General features: G+C 38.3%; 1 protein-coding gene across 7 annotated transcripts in view; it reads left to right on the forward strand.

The window, feature by feature from the left end:
* The window catches only part of MARCH7 (membrane associated ring-CH-type finger 7), a 55651-nt gene that overhangs the window by 24151 nt on the left and 12947 nt on the right, over positions 1–18553 (forward strand). For 5 of the 7 annotated variants that reach the window (XM_025405443.1, XM_025405442.1, XM_025405440.1 and 2 more), the window contains 4 exons: positions 6254–6446; positions 8641–8808; positions 10457–11555; positions 15048–15217. In XM_025405443.1, the coding sequence (XP_025261228.1) occupies positions 6254–6446; positions 8641–8808; positions 10457–11555; positions 15048–15217 (1630 nt within the window). The remainder of the gene's footprint in view (positions 1–6253; positions 6447–8640; positions 8809–10456; positions 11556–15047; positions 15218–18553) is intronic. The other 2 variants (XM_025405446.1, XM_025405445.1) reach the window with 1 other exon arrangement.

The raw sequence follows: 18553 nt of genomic DNA on the forward strand, positions 1-18553 counted from the left end.
AAACACTGACTTATACAATATTAATAGTAAATTATTTCATTGACTATACTTCCAGTAAACCTGTTGTTGGAAAGGTGGCATGAATATTATGAAGGTAAAAAGAAATAAAATGAAAATTGGATGCCTGCTAGTTATATAAAGTCTTGGAAAGTTATTTTCTTTTCACTGTGCATAGAGTACCTATAGCTACTAAGTCTCCAAGCTATCTTATTGATGATTTCTCAGATACACCATATAGTATTTCAGCTACTTTGGTTGGGCTAGATAGCCTTCTACCTCTCCCCTTATTTTATTAAGTTATAATTCACATACCATACAATTCACCATATAACAGATAGCCTTTTGAATTGGAAATAACTGATGAAAAGTATTTACTCTGGGAGCAAAATCTGTTACCTGTCTGGGTAGAGACTGGAGAGTTAATGAAAAAGAAAGAAAACTCTATTAAACTCCAGTGTAAATTTAATTACTTCCATCTAGTGTCATATGAATGCTCATAGTTGGGAGACAAAAATATTAATTAGTTTTCATGAAAACTAAAATTTGTGTGCATCAATACCAAGAGAGTGAAAAGACAATCCACAGAACGAGAGAAAATATTTGCAAAGCATATATCTTACTGGATACTGAGACTTGTATCCAGAATATATGAAGAACTCTTACTTCTCAACAATAAAAAGATAACCCAGTTTCAAATGGGCAAAGGACTTTAATAAACACTTTTCCAAAGATATATTAATGGCTGATAAGCACATGAGAAAGTATTAGTCATTAGGGAAATGCAAGTCAGAACTACAGTGAGATACTTAACACCCACTAGCATAGCCAAAATAAAAAAGATGGACAGGCTAGGCGCAGTGACTCATGCCTTTAATCCCAGGCCTGAGTTGGGAGGTCAAATCTGGGAGGATTGCTTGAACCCAGGAATTTGAGACCTGTGCAACATAGTGAGACCCAGTCTCTACAAAGAAATAATTTAAAAATTAGCTGTGCGTGGTGTTGCATGCCTGTAGTCTCAGCTGTTCTGGAGGCCGAGGTGGAAGGATTGCTTGGTCCCAGGAAGTCAAGGCCACAGTCATCTGTGATTTCATCACTGCATTCTAGCCTGGGCAACAGAGCTGAGACCCTGTATCAAAATTTTAAAAAAAGGTGGACAATCACAGGTGTTGGTAAGTGGTGGTGAAATTGGAACCTTCATACAATGTTGATGGGATTATAAAATGGTACAGCTGTCACAGGATCCTTGGAGTGTTGCTTTTCCAGCTAGAAGCCTTTGCTCAGGCCTGCTAGGTGTGTTCTGCCTACTCGGACTGGCAGGCTTTGTTCGACTCGTGCTATCAGCTCGGATCCCACGCCTGCCAAGGGTGAGCCAGACATGGATCGGCGAGGGGTGCGTGAGCAAGTGAGCGCAGGGGCTGGCCACTGTTTACAGCCAGGCACACTGGGTGCAGTGGGGCGGGCAGCTCTAGGCGCTGGTGCCCTGTGAGGCTGCGAGTGGATCAGGTGTACCACAGGCAGCAGTTTCTGTGGGCACTGAGGAACACGGTGGCACCCGGAAGCTTGGAGACACCAGGAACTACAGAGCCCCAAAGAGGTTGTCACAGACCTGGTTCAGGGAGCCCCTAGGTCTGGTCTCCCTGAAGGGTCAGAGATCTTCTCTCCTTGTCGCTCACAGCATGGTGAGCGGGGGTAGGGAGGGGTGTTTCAGTACTGTTTGTATTACAGCTCTTCGAGTCCCACCATTTGGTGGGTCCTGAGTTCTTGTCCCACGTCCAGAAAGAATGAGGTACACAGACAATTGGAGGGTTAGCAAGGCGAAGAGGGGCTTTATTGAGCAGTAGTACAGCTCTCAGGAGACCAAAGTGGGTGGCTCCTTTCCGCAGGCAGGTCATCTCAACGAATGTGTAGCTTTCAGTGGAGAGGAGACCACACAGGACTGGGTAGCTCCTATCCACAGGGAAGTGGGCCTGACATCTGGCTGAGTCTGAGATTTTCATGGGCTTCAAGAGGGGAGGAAGTGCATGCTGATTGGTCCATGGGAGGCAATGAGTGGGCCTGAGATAAGCACCATAAGGTCTCACTCCGGTCCGTGGAACTGGCAGCCAAGCCTCCAGGCTTCAGACCATCCCAGGCTTGAAGGTAGAATTTCACTGGGGACCTGCCCCTTTTCACCCAGGAGCTTGTCTGCCTCCTGCTACTGTTCATGGCACTCAGGCTGTTCGTGCCAACGGATGCCTGTAGACCCATGCCAAGCCGCCCTCAGTTCCCCCTTGGCCTCCCTCTGTGCTTGTTGGTGCCCAAAGTCCAGAGGGGGCCAAGGTGGCAGTGGGCTGATGTGTCGGCACTGCTGCAAGCATGTGCATACACAGCGTACAAGCTTGGCTAAAACTTTGCTCCAAAATCTGAGCAGGAGCCGGGGGGAGGGTGGGGAAGGGAGGCTTCTCAGACCCCTGAGACACCGGGATACCCAAGTCTACAGCCACAGCTGGGTCAGGGAGCACAGGGCTCCTACCCCACCAACTTGGAAGTGATCAGGGCTCCCACCTGTTGCTGGTGGGAGCACACAGACCCTGCCATGCCTCCCTTGCTGCAGCTGGCATCTTTGTGGCAGCCACTCCAGACGAGCTGCTGCTGCCATCACAGCTATTAGCATCAACCTATAGTTGGAAAAATAGTAATTCCTCCAAATATTAAGCATCAAGTTACTACATGATCTATTAGTTACACCCAAGAATATTGAAAACATACATCCACACAGAAATTTACAGTTGTTCGTAACAGCAGTTTATAATAGCCAAAAAGTGAAAACAACCCCAAAACCACTTGTTTAAGGATTCATTATGCCCAAGGCAGTATACTTTGAAGACAGACTTATTCCCTGATTTCATTTGGCCTGTAGTTCTAGACAGCAGAAGAGATAATACATTGTTAAAGGAATCTAACACTTTATTTAATTGTTCAAAGAATTCCGAGGGAAAAAAACTGATTGCTTCAGGCTGAGGATATTTGAACAAATATGGACAAAATTGGATTGTAGGAACCAGGAAGAGGTTTGATTTTGAACTTAAGCCAATAGCAAAACTCCAAAACATTCCTCTTATATACTGACATTATGTATACTGATATGTATACCTATATGCTGATATTAACATTTTTTGTCTTGCATATAGCCATATAATCTACATGTTTTGTCATGAGTCATGAACATTGTTTAATGAACAGTGAGTGTCACTTTAAGCCTTTGGACACTTCAGCATTCAAGAATCAAATGAAATTCATTATCTAAATCTGCTCCCCTATAATCAGTATTTTTAATGAATGGCATAGTAATTTATTTCACCAGTAGAAAGTACCAAAAACCTGTTTTTTCTCTATTTCTCACAGCCCTACATCTGATGAATTTTTATGTTTTATGATTGCTCTCTATTCCCATTACTTACTTCATAGGGACTTCTTTCTTGATATTCTAATGGCTTCCTAATTGGTTTTCTTACTTTCTGTTCATTTCATCTATTTCATCTTCCATATGCCTCTAAAAATCTTTCTATATAGTAGCAGATCTGATTCATCCCGCCCTTTGTTAGTTCCCAAAATCATATTTGCAGAAGTGCTATTCAGTAAGTTTATGATAAAGTCTTTGCAAAATGAGAAAAATAATGATGTCCTACTGGACAAAAGTGACAGTTCTTTCTCATTTTTAAATTAAAACATTTTTTGTTTTGGTCTCTGAAATCCAGAAGTGTTAGAACCACTGGCCTGCAGGATAAGGTTCCTGATACCTTGATGATAATGGCATATGAAATGGTTTGATTCTGAAATATCAGATTAATTTCATTTCTTGTGCTAGCTCCAGTTCATTGACTGGGTGTCTGTAATATTAGGTACAGAAGGCTTGTGAGACTTAACTTTGTGCTAAGCTGAAAAATGCCATATTCAATTTACAGAATATTCTCTAGGCAAAGGATGGGCGAATTCCTGATGTAGCCCTTTCCTGCCTTTTCAGCCTCGCACCTTCTACTTTATTTTCAAAATTTCTTCTCCAGTGTTACCATGAACTAATATATCCCCTGAATGCATGCAATATGTTTCTCATGATTGAACCATAATTGGCTGGGTGCAATGGCTCATGCCTTGTAATCCCAGCTGTTTGGGAGGCTGAGGCAGGAGGATCACTTGAACCCAAGAGTTCAAAACAAGCTTGGGCAACGTAGTGGGACCCTATCTCTATAAAAAGCAAATTTAAAAATTAATAATTGAAGTATAATAGAAGGTCAAGTATAAATAGTAATGTCTTAGAAGAAAGCCAGGCCAGATGTGGTGACTCACACCTGTAATCCTAGCACTTTGAGACGCTAAGGCAGAAGATTGCTTGAGCCCAGGAATTCAAGACCATCTGGGCAACATGGTGAGATCCTGTCTCTACAAAATAAAAATTACCCAGCCATGATGACATGTGCTTGTGGTCCCAGCTACTCTGGAGACTGAGGTGGGAAGATCAAGGCAGCAGTGAGCTGTGATTGTGCCACTGCACTCCAGCCTGGGCAACAGAGTGAGACTGTGTCTCAAAACAACAACAACAAAAATCTGATGGTAAATGGTTTATACGTCTTTTTATGTTGTCTATTTGTAATGTCTTTTTTCATTCACCTACCCTGTGAACTTCAGTTACTATCTTCTTTGACTCTTTCCCTGTGTCCTTAAAACATATTTAGGGTCTTTCTGTAAAACTTTCACTGTACCTACTATTATAGTACTTATTTATAGTATAATTATTTATTTACTTATCTGTTACCTATACTGTAGAGCTTTGATGGAACACATTTTTTGGGTTCTTGTGTTTATCATGTGAATTTTAGATTAATATAGACCGAAATTACGGCCCATGATGCATTCCATTTTAACTCTTTTGTTAAACAGAAGAACACTTAAAATAATTTGGTTTCATTTTAATGTTCTTTAGCACAATAAACTATTTACCACATACTTATGGTAACATGCTTTTAAAAATTATTTTTCTTTTATATACTGAAAAATTACTTTTATTTTAGAGATCCTTACTGTCTCTGAGCCATTGAGAGATTGTATGCCAAGTGTATGTTTTTTAGTCTATCTGTCCTGTGTGTGTGTGTGTCCAGGTAATTACTTTGCCGTGATGGAAACATTTTTGTAAAAAGACTAGTACAGTTTCAATAATTGTGGTTGAAATATGTTGTCATTTAAACCTAAATATTTAAGGAGACAAACTGTCGCCTTTTTAATGCGTTGTAGTGAGTAAACTTAACAAATTAAAGAATTGGAGAGAAGTAAAATAGTTTGTACATTATCAGTGATATTTGTGTTACAAGTTTTATTTTGTGTACATATATGTTAAAAGAGAAAACCATGAGCCAAGTTTTAAAATATGTACTTATTTTAGTTGTTGATTCACTGATGAAGAAATTTCTGATGTTAGGAATTTTTTTTTTTTTTTAGAGCATACCGTTACTAGTGTTGTATGACCATATTCTGGAAACTAGGCATCAGAACAAGGATAAATTTGTTATTAGTTGAAAAATCTGATTTTCATAGTAGGGTAATTCACAATCTCTTTATAGCTTAGTATTCCTCAAAAGATTGAAATATTAAACCAGTACAACAAAGATTTCATTTGCAAAAAGAAAAAAAACTGAAAAATTAGGGAAAATGATTATAGTTTTTGGTCTTCAGTGTTTCATAACCAAGTGTTTGTATACGGTTAAAAAAAAGTACTTAACTCTACATCAGATTGAGAGCCCAGCAAAGTACAATTGTAGTGTATAGTAAATGGACAAGTGGGTAGAAGGAACAAAGTCTAAAGAAGAACTACATGGTGGAGGCTGGGCACAGAGGCTCATGCCTGTAATCCCAGCATTTTGGGAGGCCAGGGCGGGCAGATCATGAGGTCAGGAGTTTGAGACCAGCCTTACCAACATGGTGAAACCCCATCTCTACTAAAAATACAAAAGTGAGCCGGGCGTGGTGGCGCGCACCTGTCATGCCAGCTACTCAGGAGGCTGAGGCAGGAGAATTGCTTGAACCCGGAAGGTGGAGGTTACAGTGAGCCAAGATCACCCCACTTCACTCCAGCCTGGGCAACAGAGCAAGACTCTGTCTCAAAAAAAAGAACTACGTGGTCGAAAAATTGATGCTTGTAGGAATTTATTAGAGGATTGTTGGTTAAGTTTAATACTGAATGCAGCCTTTTGTTGTTTAAAAAAGTTTTTTGAACTTACAGTCTACGTCGGCATCAGCATCTGCGTCACCATTTCAATCTGCGTGGTATAGTGAATCTGAGATAACTCAGGGAGCACGCTCAAGATCGCAGAACCAGCAACGGGATCATGATTCAAAAAGACCTAAACTTTCCTGTACAAACTGTACTACCTCAGCTGGGAGAAATGTTGGAAACGGTTTAAACACGTTATCAGGTAAGAATATGTTTCTGTAGGTATTTTAAGCCCATTTTTCCCTAGGTGTAACACAGTTGTTCTTAGTTTTGGAATGAGGCAAGCAGATTTTATATGAAGACAGTGGGTCAGAAATGTAGTGGAATTTCCAAAATCTTAGTTTAAATTAATGCTAGAACTGATACTAACTCTTCTGCATTTTTCTTATAAAGTTGATATAGATATTCTACATAAACAGGATATTAGCAGATTTTAATTAGAATAGCTGGTGTTTTATGATCATCAAATTGGTAAATGTGTGTATTCTGTTGGTTATATTTTGTAATTGTTACAAGGAAGGCTAAATCTACTGATACATGTTTAAAATATTGCTTAAGCATGTCTTACGTAAATGATAAACATTGTAGTATATAATATTTATTTTCAGAAAATACGGAGGCTAAGGCAGAATGATCTCTTGAGGCCAGGAGTTTGAGGCCAGCCTAGACAACATAGTGAGATCCTATTTCTACCAAAAAAAAAAAACAATTAGCTGGGCCTGGTGGTGCATGCCTATACTCCCCAGCCACTTGAGGGGCTAAGGCTGGAGGATTGCTTGGTCCCAAGGAGTTTGAGGTTACGGTGAGCTATGATCATGCCAGTGCACTCTGGCCTGGTAGACAGAGCAAGACTCTGTCTCTTAAACAAAAAACAAATACGGAAACTCTTGAGTTAGAAAAAAAAATGGTGGTATTTTAGTAGGATTTCTAGACAAGGGATTAGAAAGTCACAGTTTTAGTTCTCTAGCTAGATGAGTGGCATTGGGCAAGGTACTGACCACTCTGGGATTTGGATGATCTATCCATAAAGCGTCATGCCTGGTATTTTGTACTGAGACACATATTTTTCACACACATTGAAAAGATCTTTTGTTGAAAGGTCAGGAGGCTACCGTCTCACTCATACTCCTCTTCAAATGAAATGTTAGCCAGTGCCAGTGTTTAAGAGGAGCCAAAACTTGTGATGACACAATTGGAGGTAAAATTCTTTAAATGTTTGTGTGTTACCAATTGAAGTAATGTAAGCAGTTCCTGTCTATTTTGATAATCTGGAATGTCATGGGAAAGACGTGCCTATCTGAAGGATATTAAGAATGTTGGGATGGCTAAGAGCAGACTGTTAATAACTTTGTAGTCAAACACCACTGTGCCAGAGATATTTTTGTTCTCTTCTGCTATGTGAAAACATTATAAATACTCTGGGCCATTTCTCTTAATAAAGAGGAATTATTAAGACTACTAGGATTAGGGAAGAAAGAATCAAAATTTCAAGGTAAATAGTGAAGGAAAGCGGTTTGAGACAATGTTTAATTTACTTTTAAATGAAATCATGTCTAATAAAATATCAATAACTATAACAATACTTTAATTCTTAGAATTAAGAATTCTGGAATAAAAAATTAACCAACTGTGGTAGCAGTAAAAATAATTCTGATAAAATTGTATTGTTGACATCTTCCCTTTCCAGATGACTTTGATTTTGATATTGGCAGTTCTCCAGCATCACTTTCATTGACTTTTTTTGTGAAATTCTCCATGTTTGGCAAGATTTACATTTTTGTTCTGTAATCATTTTACATCATGTATAGGTAGATGTTGTGGGAAGTGACTGAGACATTGACATCATGTATGGGGTAGATTTTAGTGTTAGAGAAGAATATGTTTAGAGTAGGAAATAATTTTATAAGTGATTAGTTCATTTGTGAATAATTTTATGTTTTACTGAATTTTGTTTCTGATAATGACTGCATAACTGGGGATTCTCATAATAAACAACAATAAGGCCGGGTGCTGTGGTTCATGCCTGTAATCCCAACACTTTGGGAGGCTGGGGTGGGCGGATCACCAGAGGTCAGGAGTTTGAGACCAGCCTGGCCAACAGGGTGAAACCCCATCTCCACTGAAAATACAAAAATTAGCCAGGCATGGTGGTGCATGCCTATAGTCCCAGCTACTCAGGAGGCTGAAGCAGGAGAATCACTTGAACCCAGAAGGTGGAGGTTGCTGTGAGCTGAGATCGTGCCACTGTACTCCAGCCTGGGCGACAGAGCAAGGCTCCATCTCAAATAAAAGATAATAATAAATAACACTAACTTTCCTCTGTATTACTGAAGATTTGTTACCATCCAAAGCCTTGAAAGCTTTCTCTGATATAAAACTTCTTCATTTATTTTAAGATTCATCTTGGAGGCATAGTCAAGTTCCTAGATCTTCATCAGTGGTACTTGGATCATTTGGAACAGACTTAATGAGAGAGAGGAGAGATTTGGAGAGAAGAACAGATTCCTCTGTTAGTAATCTTATGGATTATAGTCACCGAAGTGGTGATTTCACAACTTCATCATGTATGTATAAATTACATTAAGTGTAGCTTCTCATAATGTTCTATTTTCCTTTTTATGTATGTTACTAAAACAACAGTAAAAAGGAATAGTGTATCTTTTGTCTTATGAAGATTTCAGAATACCTTAATATTTCTTTCTAGTACTTGTTTTGACCTTAAAAAATAATTTAAAATACAGTAGATGAGTAAGAGTATCTAGATTCCATCTACCTTTACATTGTTTAACTTGCATTTTTCCTTTTAAGAATGTCTGTGTTACAAAGTAACATACTAAATCTTGTATCCTCAAATAGAATTTGCCTATAACATATGTAGTTTAATAACTACTTCTGATTCTTCTACTTCTGAAATAACTGAAAGTTTAAATCACCATTTTAAGGCATAATTTAAAATTACTTTAGTATAACATGGATGTACCTCTAGTTTTATTAAATTGACCTCAAGACCCACACTTTGTTTTTGGTTGCTTGGTTGCTTGCTTTGTTTGTTTTGAGATGGAGTTTTGCTCTTGTTGCCCAGGCTGAAGTGCAATGGCACGATGTCAGCTCACTGCAACCTTCGCCTCCTGGGTTCAAGCGATTCTCCTGTGTCAGCCTCTCTCAGTAACTGAAGAAAAAGGTGCTAATTGAAGTTGACAAATATAGTAGGCAGAAATGGAGTTTGATTTACATAGTAGGAAATAATGTTTTGTTTTTAAAGATTTAGTTTATTTTAATTTATCTTACTGGGGGAAATGTTTATTTATGACAAATGAAAACATTTTATTTTCTTGACTTTGGATAGTAGAGCTTTAGTAGACAGTATCAATAGCTTTTAGGTTTTGGACTATAAAAGTACAGGATAGAAATAGATTTAGTTCCTAACATTTACCCTTTCATAAAGCTCCATATATTAGTGTAGTAGTAATTTAGCTCTTATACAAGGTGAATGGGTAGTTTCCTTGCAAAGGAATCCTATAGTATTTCTCATCCCATTTGAAGATTTAAACCACCAGTTAAGGAATCCTTTCAAAAGTGCAGATGTCATAGCCCTATTCTGATTCATAGTTCCTAGCCAGTATTTAAAGCAAATGTAACACAGGATACATTTACAGGATAAGAATTACAGCTGTTAACCTGAAAGAAAAAAAAATTGGAAAAATTTTTAGCTATTAGCAGGATTTTTCATAAAATTACAAGGGTTTAAAACAACTTTTTAATTTATTGCACAGAGTAAAAACAAAATCTCCAAAACAGTCTCCCTTGGATGATTTTGCTTTTAATCATTTTAAGAGTCATTTACATTGTATTATTTGGCCTATTTAAAAGCATCTCAATTTAAATACTAGATATTATTGTATCATATCAAATAATTTCTGATCAATAAATTCAGCTGTTTTAATTTTATCAAAATTTTCATAAGCTCATAATACATTTCTTTTTTATATATTTGTAATGTTGACTTTACACGGCAGTACTGGATTTTACCAGTAGGAATAGAAAGAAATATGTTTATGTTTTTTCTATAATAACAGTAAATTCTGTAGTTACAATGTAACAGTAATCAGTTTGAATCCAGCGCTTCGTTTTGACACTCAACATAATAAATGCAAATAATAATGCTCAAATTATTTCATGTAATTGGTTATCTTTACTTCCTTTCAAAAATAGATGTTCAAGACAGAGTTCCTTCATATTCACAAGGAGCAAGACCAAAAGAAAACTCAATGAGCACTTTACAGTTGAATACATCATCCACAAACCACCAATTGCCTTCTGAACATCAGACCATACTAAGTTCTAGGGACTCCAGAAATTCTTTAAGATCAAATTTTTCGTCAAGAGAATCAGAATCTTCCCGAAGCAATGCACAGCCTGGATTTTCTTACAGTTCAAGTAGAGATGAAACCCCAATCATAAGCAATTCAGAAAGGGTTGTTTCATCTCAAAGACCATTTCAAGAATCTTCTGACAATGAAGGTAGGCGGACAACCAGGAGATTGCTGTCACGCATAGCTTCTAGCATGTCATCTACTTTTTTTTCACGAAGATCTAGTCAGGATTCCTTGAATACAAGATCATTGAATTCTGAAAATTCTTACGTTTCTCCAAGAATCTTGACAGCTTCACAGTCCCGTAGTAATGTACCATCAACTTCTGAAGTTCCTGATAATAGGGCATCTGAAGCTTCTCAGGGATTTCGATTTCTTAGGCGAAGATGGGGTTTGTCATCTCTTAGCCACAATCATAGCTCTGAGTCAGATTCAGAAAATTTTAACCAAGAATCTGAAGGTAGAAATACAGGACCATGGTTATCTTCCTCACTTAGAAATAGATGCACACCTTTGTTCTCTAGAAGGAGGCGAGAGGGAAGAGATGAATCTTCAAGGATATCTACCTCTGATGCATCATCTAGATCTCATATTTTTAGAAGAGAATCAAATGAAGTGGTTCACCTTGAAGCACAGAATGATCCTCTTGGAGCTGCTGCCAACAGACCACAAGCATCTGCAGCATCAAGCAGTGCCACAACAGGTGGCTCTACATCAGATTCGGCTCAAGGTGGAAGAAATACAGGAATAGCAGGGATTCTTCCTGGTTCCTTATTCCGGTTTGCAGTCCCCCCAGCACTTGGGAGTAATTTGACCGACAATGTCATGATCACAGTAGATATTATTCCTTCAGGTTGGAATTCAGCTGATGGTAAAAGTGATAAAACTAAAAGTGCGCCTTCAAGAGATCCAGAAAGATTGCAGAAAATAAAGGAGAGGTAAATTCGAAAACTTGTCTTAAACCTATAAATCAAAAATAGAAAAAGAACTCTTCTTTTTTTTTTTTGGAGATGGAGTCTCACTCTGTCACCCAGGCTGCAGTGCAATGGCACGATCTTGGCTCACTGCAGCCTTGGCCTCCCAGGTTCAAGCAGTTCTCCTGTCTCACCCTCCCAAGTAGCTGGGATTACAGGCACACTCCACCATGCTCAGCTAATTTTCGAATTTTTAGTAGGGGTTTTACCGTATTGGTCAGGCTGGTCTCAAGCTCCTGACCTTAGGTGATCCACCCGCCTCGGCCTCCCAAAGTGCTGGGATTACAGGCATGAGCCACCGTGCCTAGCCTAGAACTCTTCATTTCTAATTTGGCTTCTTATGAAATTGATACTTGAAGTTTCTTTTCTTTCTTTCTTTCTTTTTCATTATTTTTTTAAATTTTTGAGATGGAGTCTCACTCTTTTGCCCAGGTTGAAGTGCAGTGGCACAATCTTGGCTCCCTGCAGCCTCCGCCTCCCTGGTTCAAGCCTCAGCCTCCCAAGTAGCTGGGATTACAGGCACCTGCCACCATGCCTGGCTAATTTTTGTATTTTTAGTAGAAGCAAGGTTTCACCACATTGGCCAGGCTGACCTCGAACTCCTGACCTCAGGTGATCCACCTGCCTCCACCTCTCAAAGTACTGGAATTACAGGCATGAGCCACTGCTTCCAGCCTGAAATTTCTTCCCTTAACATTTACATCCAGTAAGATGTCTCACTCGTAGGTAAATAGATAAGAATTAATAATTGAGGATAAGCCATGGTAGAGGGATGTGAATTGTGTCAGAAAGTAATCCAAAGGTTATTTTAACCAGGTTGGAATACATATACACACAAAGACAAAAACCTTAATCTCTTACCCAATTCCTTGGTAGACTAATGCTAAATGGGGTTAGTAAGAGGAACTGAGTGACCATAAGAGGAACTGAATGACCACGGATTACCAATAAATCTGCCTTAGCCTTTATTAAGATGATTTATTAACTAACCATTTATTTACATTTCTCACTGCAAATATTTTTTTGGAATTTGATGCACAAAATTTACTTTGATTCACAAAGTAAAATTTGATGCACAAAATAATTTTGATTTTGTGTTTGAAGTCCAAGTATATACTGAATATTATGTTTCTTTAAATTTTTTGTAGAGACAGGGTCTTCCTTTGTTTCCCAGGCTGGTCTTGAACTCCTGGTTTCAAGCAGTCCTCATGCTTTAACCTCCAGAAGTGCTGAAATTACAGGCATGAGCCACCATGCCCAGCCAATTCTTTAGAAGTTAGTATTATTTAACAGAAATACCAGTTTAGGCTGGGTGCAGTGGCTCACGCTGTAATCCCAGCACTTTGGGAGGCCAAGGCGGGTGGATCACAAGGTCAGGAGATTGAGACCATCCTGGCCTACATGGTGAAACCCTGTCTCTATTAAAAATACAAAAATTAGCTGGGTGTGGTGGCATGCGCCTGTAGTCCCAGCTACTCAGGAGGGTGAGGCAGGAGAATTGCTTGAACCCAGGAGGTGGAGGTTGCGGTGAGCTGAGATTGCGCCACTGCACTCCAGCCAGGCGACAGAGCAAGACTCTGTCTCAAAAAAAAAAATGAAAGGTTTAAATGCAGGGCATAGAATCTTTTTATACAAAGAAATCTTTATAGAGTTGAAGGTTGCTTATAAATCACTGGTAAGAGTGAAAAGACCAAAAAAACCAGAGATCTTAGTCCCAGCCTTACTCTTAATTTAGTCATCCTAGTCTAATTACTTAGTATTAAAATAGTTATTAAAATGAGATAAAGTAGTTGAAGTACACTTCGAGGAAGAAGACTTATATAAAGGTAATGTGGGATTTTTTTTTTCCTTTTTCACAAAGGCCTAGTAGAATTGTTGGGAAGCATAATTGTTAGTGTTATTTTTAGATTTTTGTTGTACTTTAATAAGAAAATGCTTTCAAATCCAACTCAGGTGATAAAGGAAACTCTGCACACTTTCTGAGATGGTGGGCATTGGGCTACCATACTCCTTGTTTTTAATTTTATAGGACAGATTTTGCCATGTGACTGTTATTTTCCTGCTTTTAAACTTGCTATTTTTCCTTTTTTTGTAGAAAGAGATTTACTCTACCCTGGGAGTGTTTGCTTTAGTGTTTGCTTATTATAGCAGCTTCCTCCAACTGCAGGCTGTCTGCTAAAGGATGTAGTTACATATTTTCAGCCTTCAAGGTTAGATTAATTTAAGTACAGTAGTGTAGGCAGAAAGCAAAGCATTACTTTAGTCATCTTCAGAGAGAAATGACTGAGCTAGCACCACTCTATCTGGTTAATTTTAAAAGCAGCATTTGTTGGTTACTTTGCCAGAGAGAGTGTGTGTGTGTATGTTTGCATTCCTGTATTACATCTTTCCTCATACCTAAGGATTTTAAGACATTCTGCAGTTAAAAATAGTACAGAAAAATTGAATCCACCAAGTAAATAGTTGAAACTATGAAGGGAAGAAAGTTAAATTTAAAGGTAAAATATAAATACCATGTTTTCAGTCTTTAAAAATAATTTATGGTTGAGGTTATGTCTGATTAACCCAGGGCATGAAAGTCTCCTAGCAGTTGTATATCCATCTCTTTCCACAAATCTTTTGCTAAGTTCATTTAGGTATCCATATATTCCGGGTTGTATTTCAGTAACAGTTCAGCATTCTGTATTACCAATTTACTGTGTACCTGTTTCATGCCAACAGTGGACTAATGCGGTAGGGATTTTAACAATTGCTTACCTTATTATATAAAACTGTTGTTCCACATGTATGTATCAAGCAGTACACAGTGGCCTGTTAAATAGATGACATAGGTTAATGGAAACTTTCATAAGATTGCTGCAGGGAGGGGGCAGATGGAGAATTTTAAAGCATACTTTTAAATTTTTTTCTGTAATACAAAAGTTTATCAGTTTAAACGTGGTTCTGATAACATGTAAATGAGAATCTACAAGCCAGTATGTGTTTAATTCATGGAAATAGCCCTAAAGTTTGAGGGGAGGCAAGGGGCAAAAGTGATAAGTTTATCTTACCTTTATACTGTTGGACTTGAAGTAGTCTGGAATACTGCAGAAATTAAAGTCTCTTAGAAGTACTTATAAAGCCATTGAGAAAAATACAGATCTTAAACTGTCATTTGTTAATGACAAAATTACTTAATCATATGAAAATAAAAATAAATGATAGGTTAGCCTATTTTACTTACCTTTAAAATATTTGTTACGATTTTTATTCTCAATGAGAGGGTTTTTCAGTTTCAATCAGAGGGTTGCTGATGAATATAATTATTGTTGCTTTGTTGTTTTTACTATTTGCTTTTTTCCACCCAGAGACAGTGTGGGTAGAAATAACAAAAAAGAAAGCTTGTGATTATGTATGACTGAAGTAACCAACCAGGATGAGTTATGATAGCTTTGGGAAATGTGCCTTCTTTTCCAGCCTCCTTTTAGAGGACTCAGAAGAAGAAGAAGGTGACTTATGTAGAATTTGTCAAATGGCAGCTGCATCATCATCTAATTTGCTGATAGAGCCATGCAAGTGTACAGGAAGTTTGCAGTATGTCCACCAAGAGTGTATGAAAAAGTGGTTACAGGCCAAAATTAACTCTGGTAAGATTTACCCTTTTGTGTTTTCACAATTTTTTCTAAGAGATGCATGTATGTATGCATTTTGGTTAACAAATTTGTAATTTATAGATTGTCGAATTTAGACTTTTAACAAGTGTCTTAATTTTTGAAGTCTCAGCAGAAGCATTAAAGAGCATTAGTCTTTGTAAATTTTTAGTAATGTGTCTTATATTTCATTTCCCACCAAACTATTTACTACTTCATACATGTATAGTACAGCTGTAATTTGTGATCACCGGTGTGTCCCTTTTATCATGTAAGATCCTTTTGAATCAAGGAAATAGACTCACCATTTACCAGCTGTGTGTCCTTGAGAAAGATTTATTTCTAATGTTGCTGTTGTGTCACTTAGCGAATTATGGTAATAAGGCTACTATGGGGATTTATTTGTTCATTGAGTGCCTGTAATGGAGCCAGGCACAGTAGTTCTAGACGTCGGTTATAGGATGGTAAAAAGACAAGGCACCTGCTTCTTGTAGTGATATTGGGTGTTAACGAAATGCCTTTCTGAAGTGAGAACGTGTAAATTGAGGGCTGAGCTATTCCATGATGAGGGGAAGAGCACTCTAGCATAGGGAACAGCAAGTTCAAAGACTTTAAGGTGGGAATCAACCTAGGTCTATTTGAGGAGCTGAATTATGCATAGTGTGGCTGGTGTATAGTTAGTCGGGGAGGGGAGATAAAGTTGAGATGAGAAAGATTAGCAGAAGTTAGTTTGTGCAAGACTTTTAAAGGCCCAAATCTTAGATTTAAATATGATGGGAAGCTACTAAAGGGAAAGGCAATGAAATTATCTTATTTATATTTGGCTTCTCTGAGAATAGATTTTTAGGGGGACAAGAGTAGTACAGGGAGACCAACCAGGAGTCTGTTATCAGAGCACTTGCTAGAGTTGGTGTTGATTAACGTGTAGCAGTGTGACTGTGATGATAGAATGGGTAGATTCTGGTATATTTTGTAGGTAGATTCTGTAAGACATCCAATTCAGCAGATTGGATGTGATGGAATGAAGGAGAAAGAACAATTAGGGAAGCTCATATTTTTGCCTTGAGCAGTTAAGTGAACGGCAGTTCCTTTTACTGAAATAGGAAGCTGAAAAGGGAACCAAGGGTTCTGTTTTGGACATTTTATTTGGACTGCTTACTAGATAACCATATGGAAATGTCATGTAGGCAGTTAGCTAGACAAGCCTGGCATTTCAGGAGAAACACTGAAAGTTTCAGTTATGAACACATGAGTAACGTTTGAGGTTTTGGTATTAAATAAGGTCAGCTAGAGGAAGAGCATATATCAAAGAAATAGGCCCAGGGCAGAGCCCTGGGACACCCCAACGTTTAGTGAAAACAAAGGAGATTTGAAAAGCAGCCTTTAGGAAGGAAGAAAACCAAGAAAATGTGTTGTGCAAGCCAAAAGAAGAATGCTTTAAGGAGTGTGGGATCAACCCTGCACTTCTGAGAGGTCAAGTAAAATGAGAAAAAAGAATAATTGGATTTGATAGTGTAGATGTTCTTCGTGGTTTCAATCTCTGGAATGCTGGGTTCCTGAGCCTGATTAGATTAGACTGAGTAGAGAAAAGTAGGTAAGAAAGGATAGACAGCAACATAGGTTCAACACTTTGAACAAATTTACTACCAAGGAGACTGGAGATGGGGAACAGGAATTAGAGTTACATGGGATCACAAGAAGTGTTTTTGTTTTATTTTGAGGTAGGGAATTTTAAGGCATGTTTTTATTTTGAGACTTCTAATAGAGGAAAAAAAAATATGAAAAGAGGGGAAAGAAGATAGGGTCCAGAGCACAGCTTGAGTGGTTATCCCTTAATAGGAGAAAGGATATTTTCTCTTCAGAAGGCTAGTGTTGATGTGAGTGTTTATCAGTTTGTTGCTTTGATGGGAAGATTTATGACTCCCTCTGTTAATTGCATCTGTTTTCTTAGAAAGAGAGGTAAGGTCTTTAGGTGGTTAGGAAGTTTTGAGGTGTGAGGAAAATAACATTCTAAGGATGTGAATGTGTAGTAGGATTTCCAGATTGTATTAGTGTCTGTAAAAGTGATTTTAAAATGAGGTACACATACAGTTTTTTTAAAGCAGTTTTCAGATGCTTGGGATAAAGGTATGGACTAGAGTACAATGCTGGTAGGTCTTTTGCCAGGCAAATATGATGAAGGGAGTTAAGGGTATCTATAAGGACATAATTGTGGCGATCATAGAAATTAAAATCAGGAGGAAAGTAAGAACATCAGGAAGTGTATAGTGAGAAAGAGGTAGAGTATCTGAATTTTATTGACATTGATGTAAGTAGGCTAAAATAAGAATTGGTACACAGGAGGAGGGGATGCTTAAAATGGAGATTTAGGGGTAGTGCAGCAAATTGTGATGAGGTCAAGGGTATGAACTTAGAGTTGGTGACTGAGGTGGGGAAGGGTGATATTGGAAGCAAAGATGTTGAGAAAGTTATAATCCAATGGGACTGGTCTTGGATGTTGAAACAACCAAGGATTTAGTTGGCAAAGAAGGGTAGGGAACCAGGTGCTGAAAGTCATTAATGATTAAGGGGGGAATTAAGATTTGAAAACAGTAATGGATGTGTTGGGTGGGCAACTACCCTCACTTCTTGGTCCTGAGTTACAAGGGACTGTGAGGATAAAATGGCTATAGAAGCATATATATAGGTATCATTAGTCAGAAGGCACTGTGGTTCAGGCATGAAAGTAAAGAGATAGTTCAAAAGAGAAAGGTTGGTGATTAGAGGAATTTACTGATATTAGACCATGAGTACCAGGGGATATAGGAACAACTAGTAAGGTAGAAAACTAGATCAGATTAATAAATGTACATAGTTGTTTGAGATTAAAGGTCTGATCATTAGCACGGTAACAGACAACTATGTTGTGAGGTATGATGGCACTGATTTTGATTTTAATAATCTGTTGGAGGAGTTGGGTTCAAGTTGGAGATGATGGGGATACTGGGAAAATTCCTGAGACTCCCAGTAATGTAGTAGTCAAGTGGTGAGCAGTAGCCCTCTAGGGGGCACAAGAGGAGAAAGCAGTATCTTTTCTTCTAAGCTAGTCTAACCCCAAGGCTCTGAACAAGCTATCTCACCTGGAACTGCCTTTTCTCTGAGCTATATGGTGTTACGGTAACTCACAGGCTTTGTTAGTCACCGCCCTGAGGTGTTAGATGTACTAAATGAGAGATTACACGTAAAGTGCTTAGTATTTTGACACTAAAGGGCCCAGAAATGTTAGCTATTACCAAAATGAAGAACAACAACTTGACTCAACTTCTGATACATATAATTGGATTGTTAGTGCTA

The sequence above is a fragment of the Theropithecus gelada genome, chromosome 12 (genome assembly GCF_003255815.1).
Source record: "Theropithecus gelada isolate Dixy chromosome 12, Tgel_1.0, whole genome shotgun sequence".
NCBI lineage: Eukaryota > Metazoa > Chordata > Mammalia > Primates > Cercopithecidae > Theropithecus > Theropithecus gelada.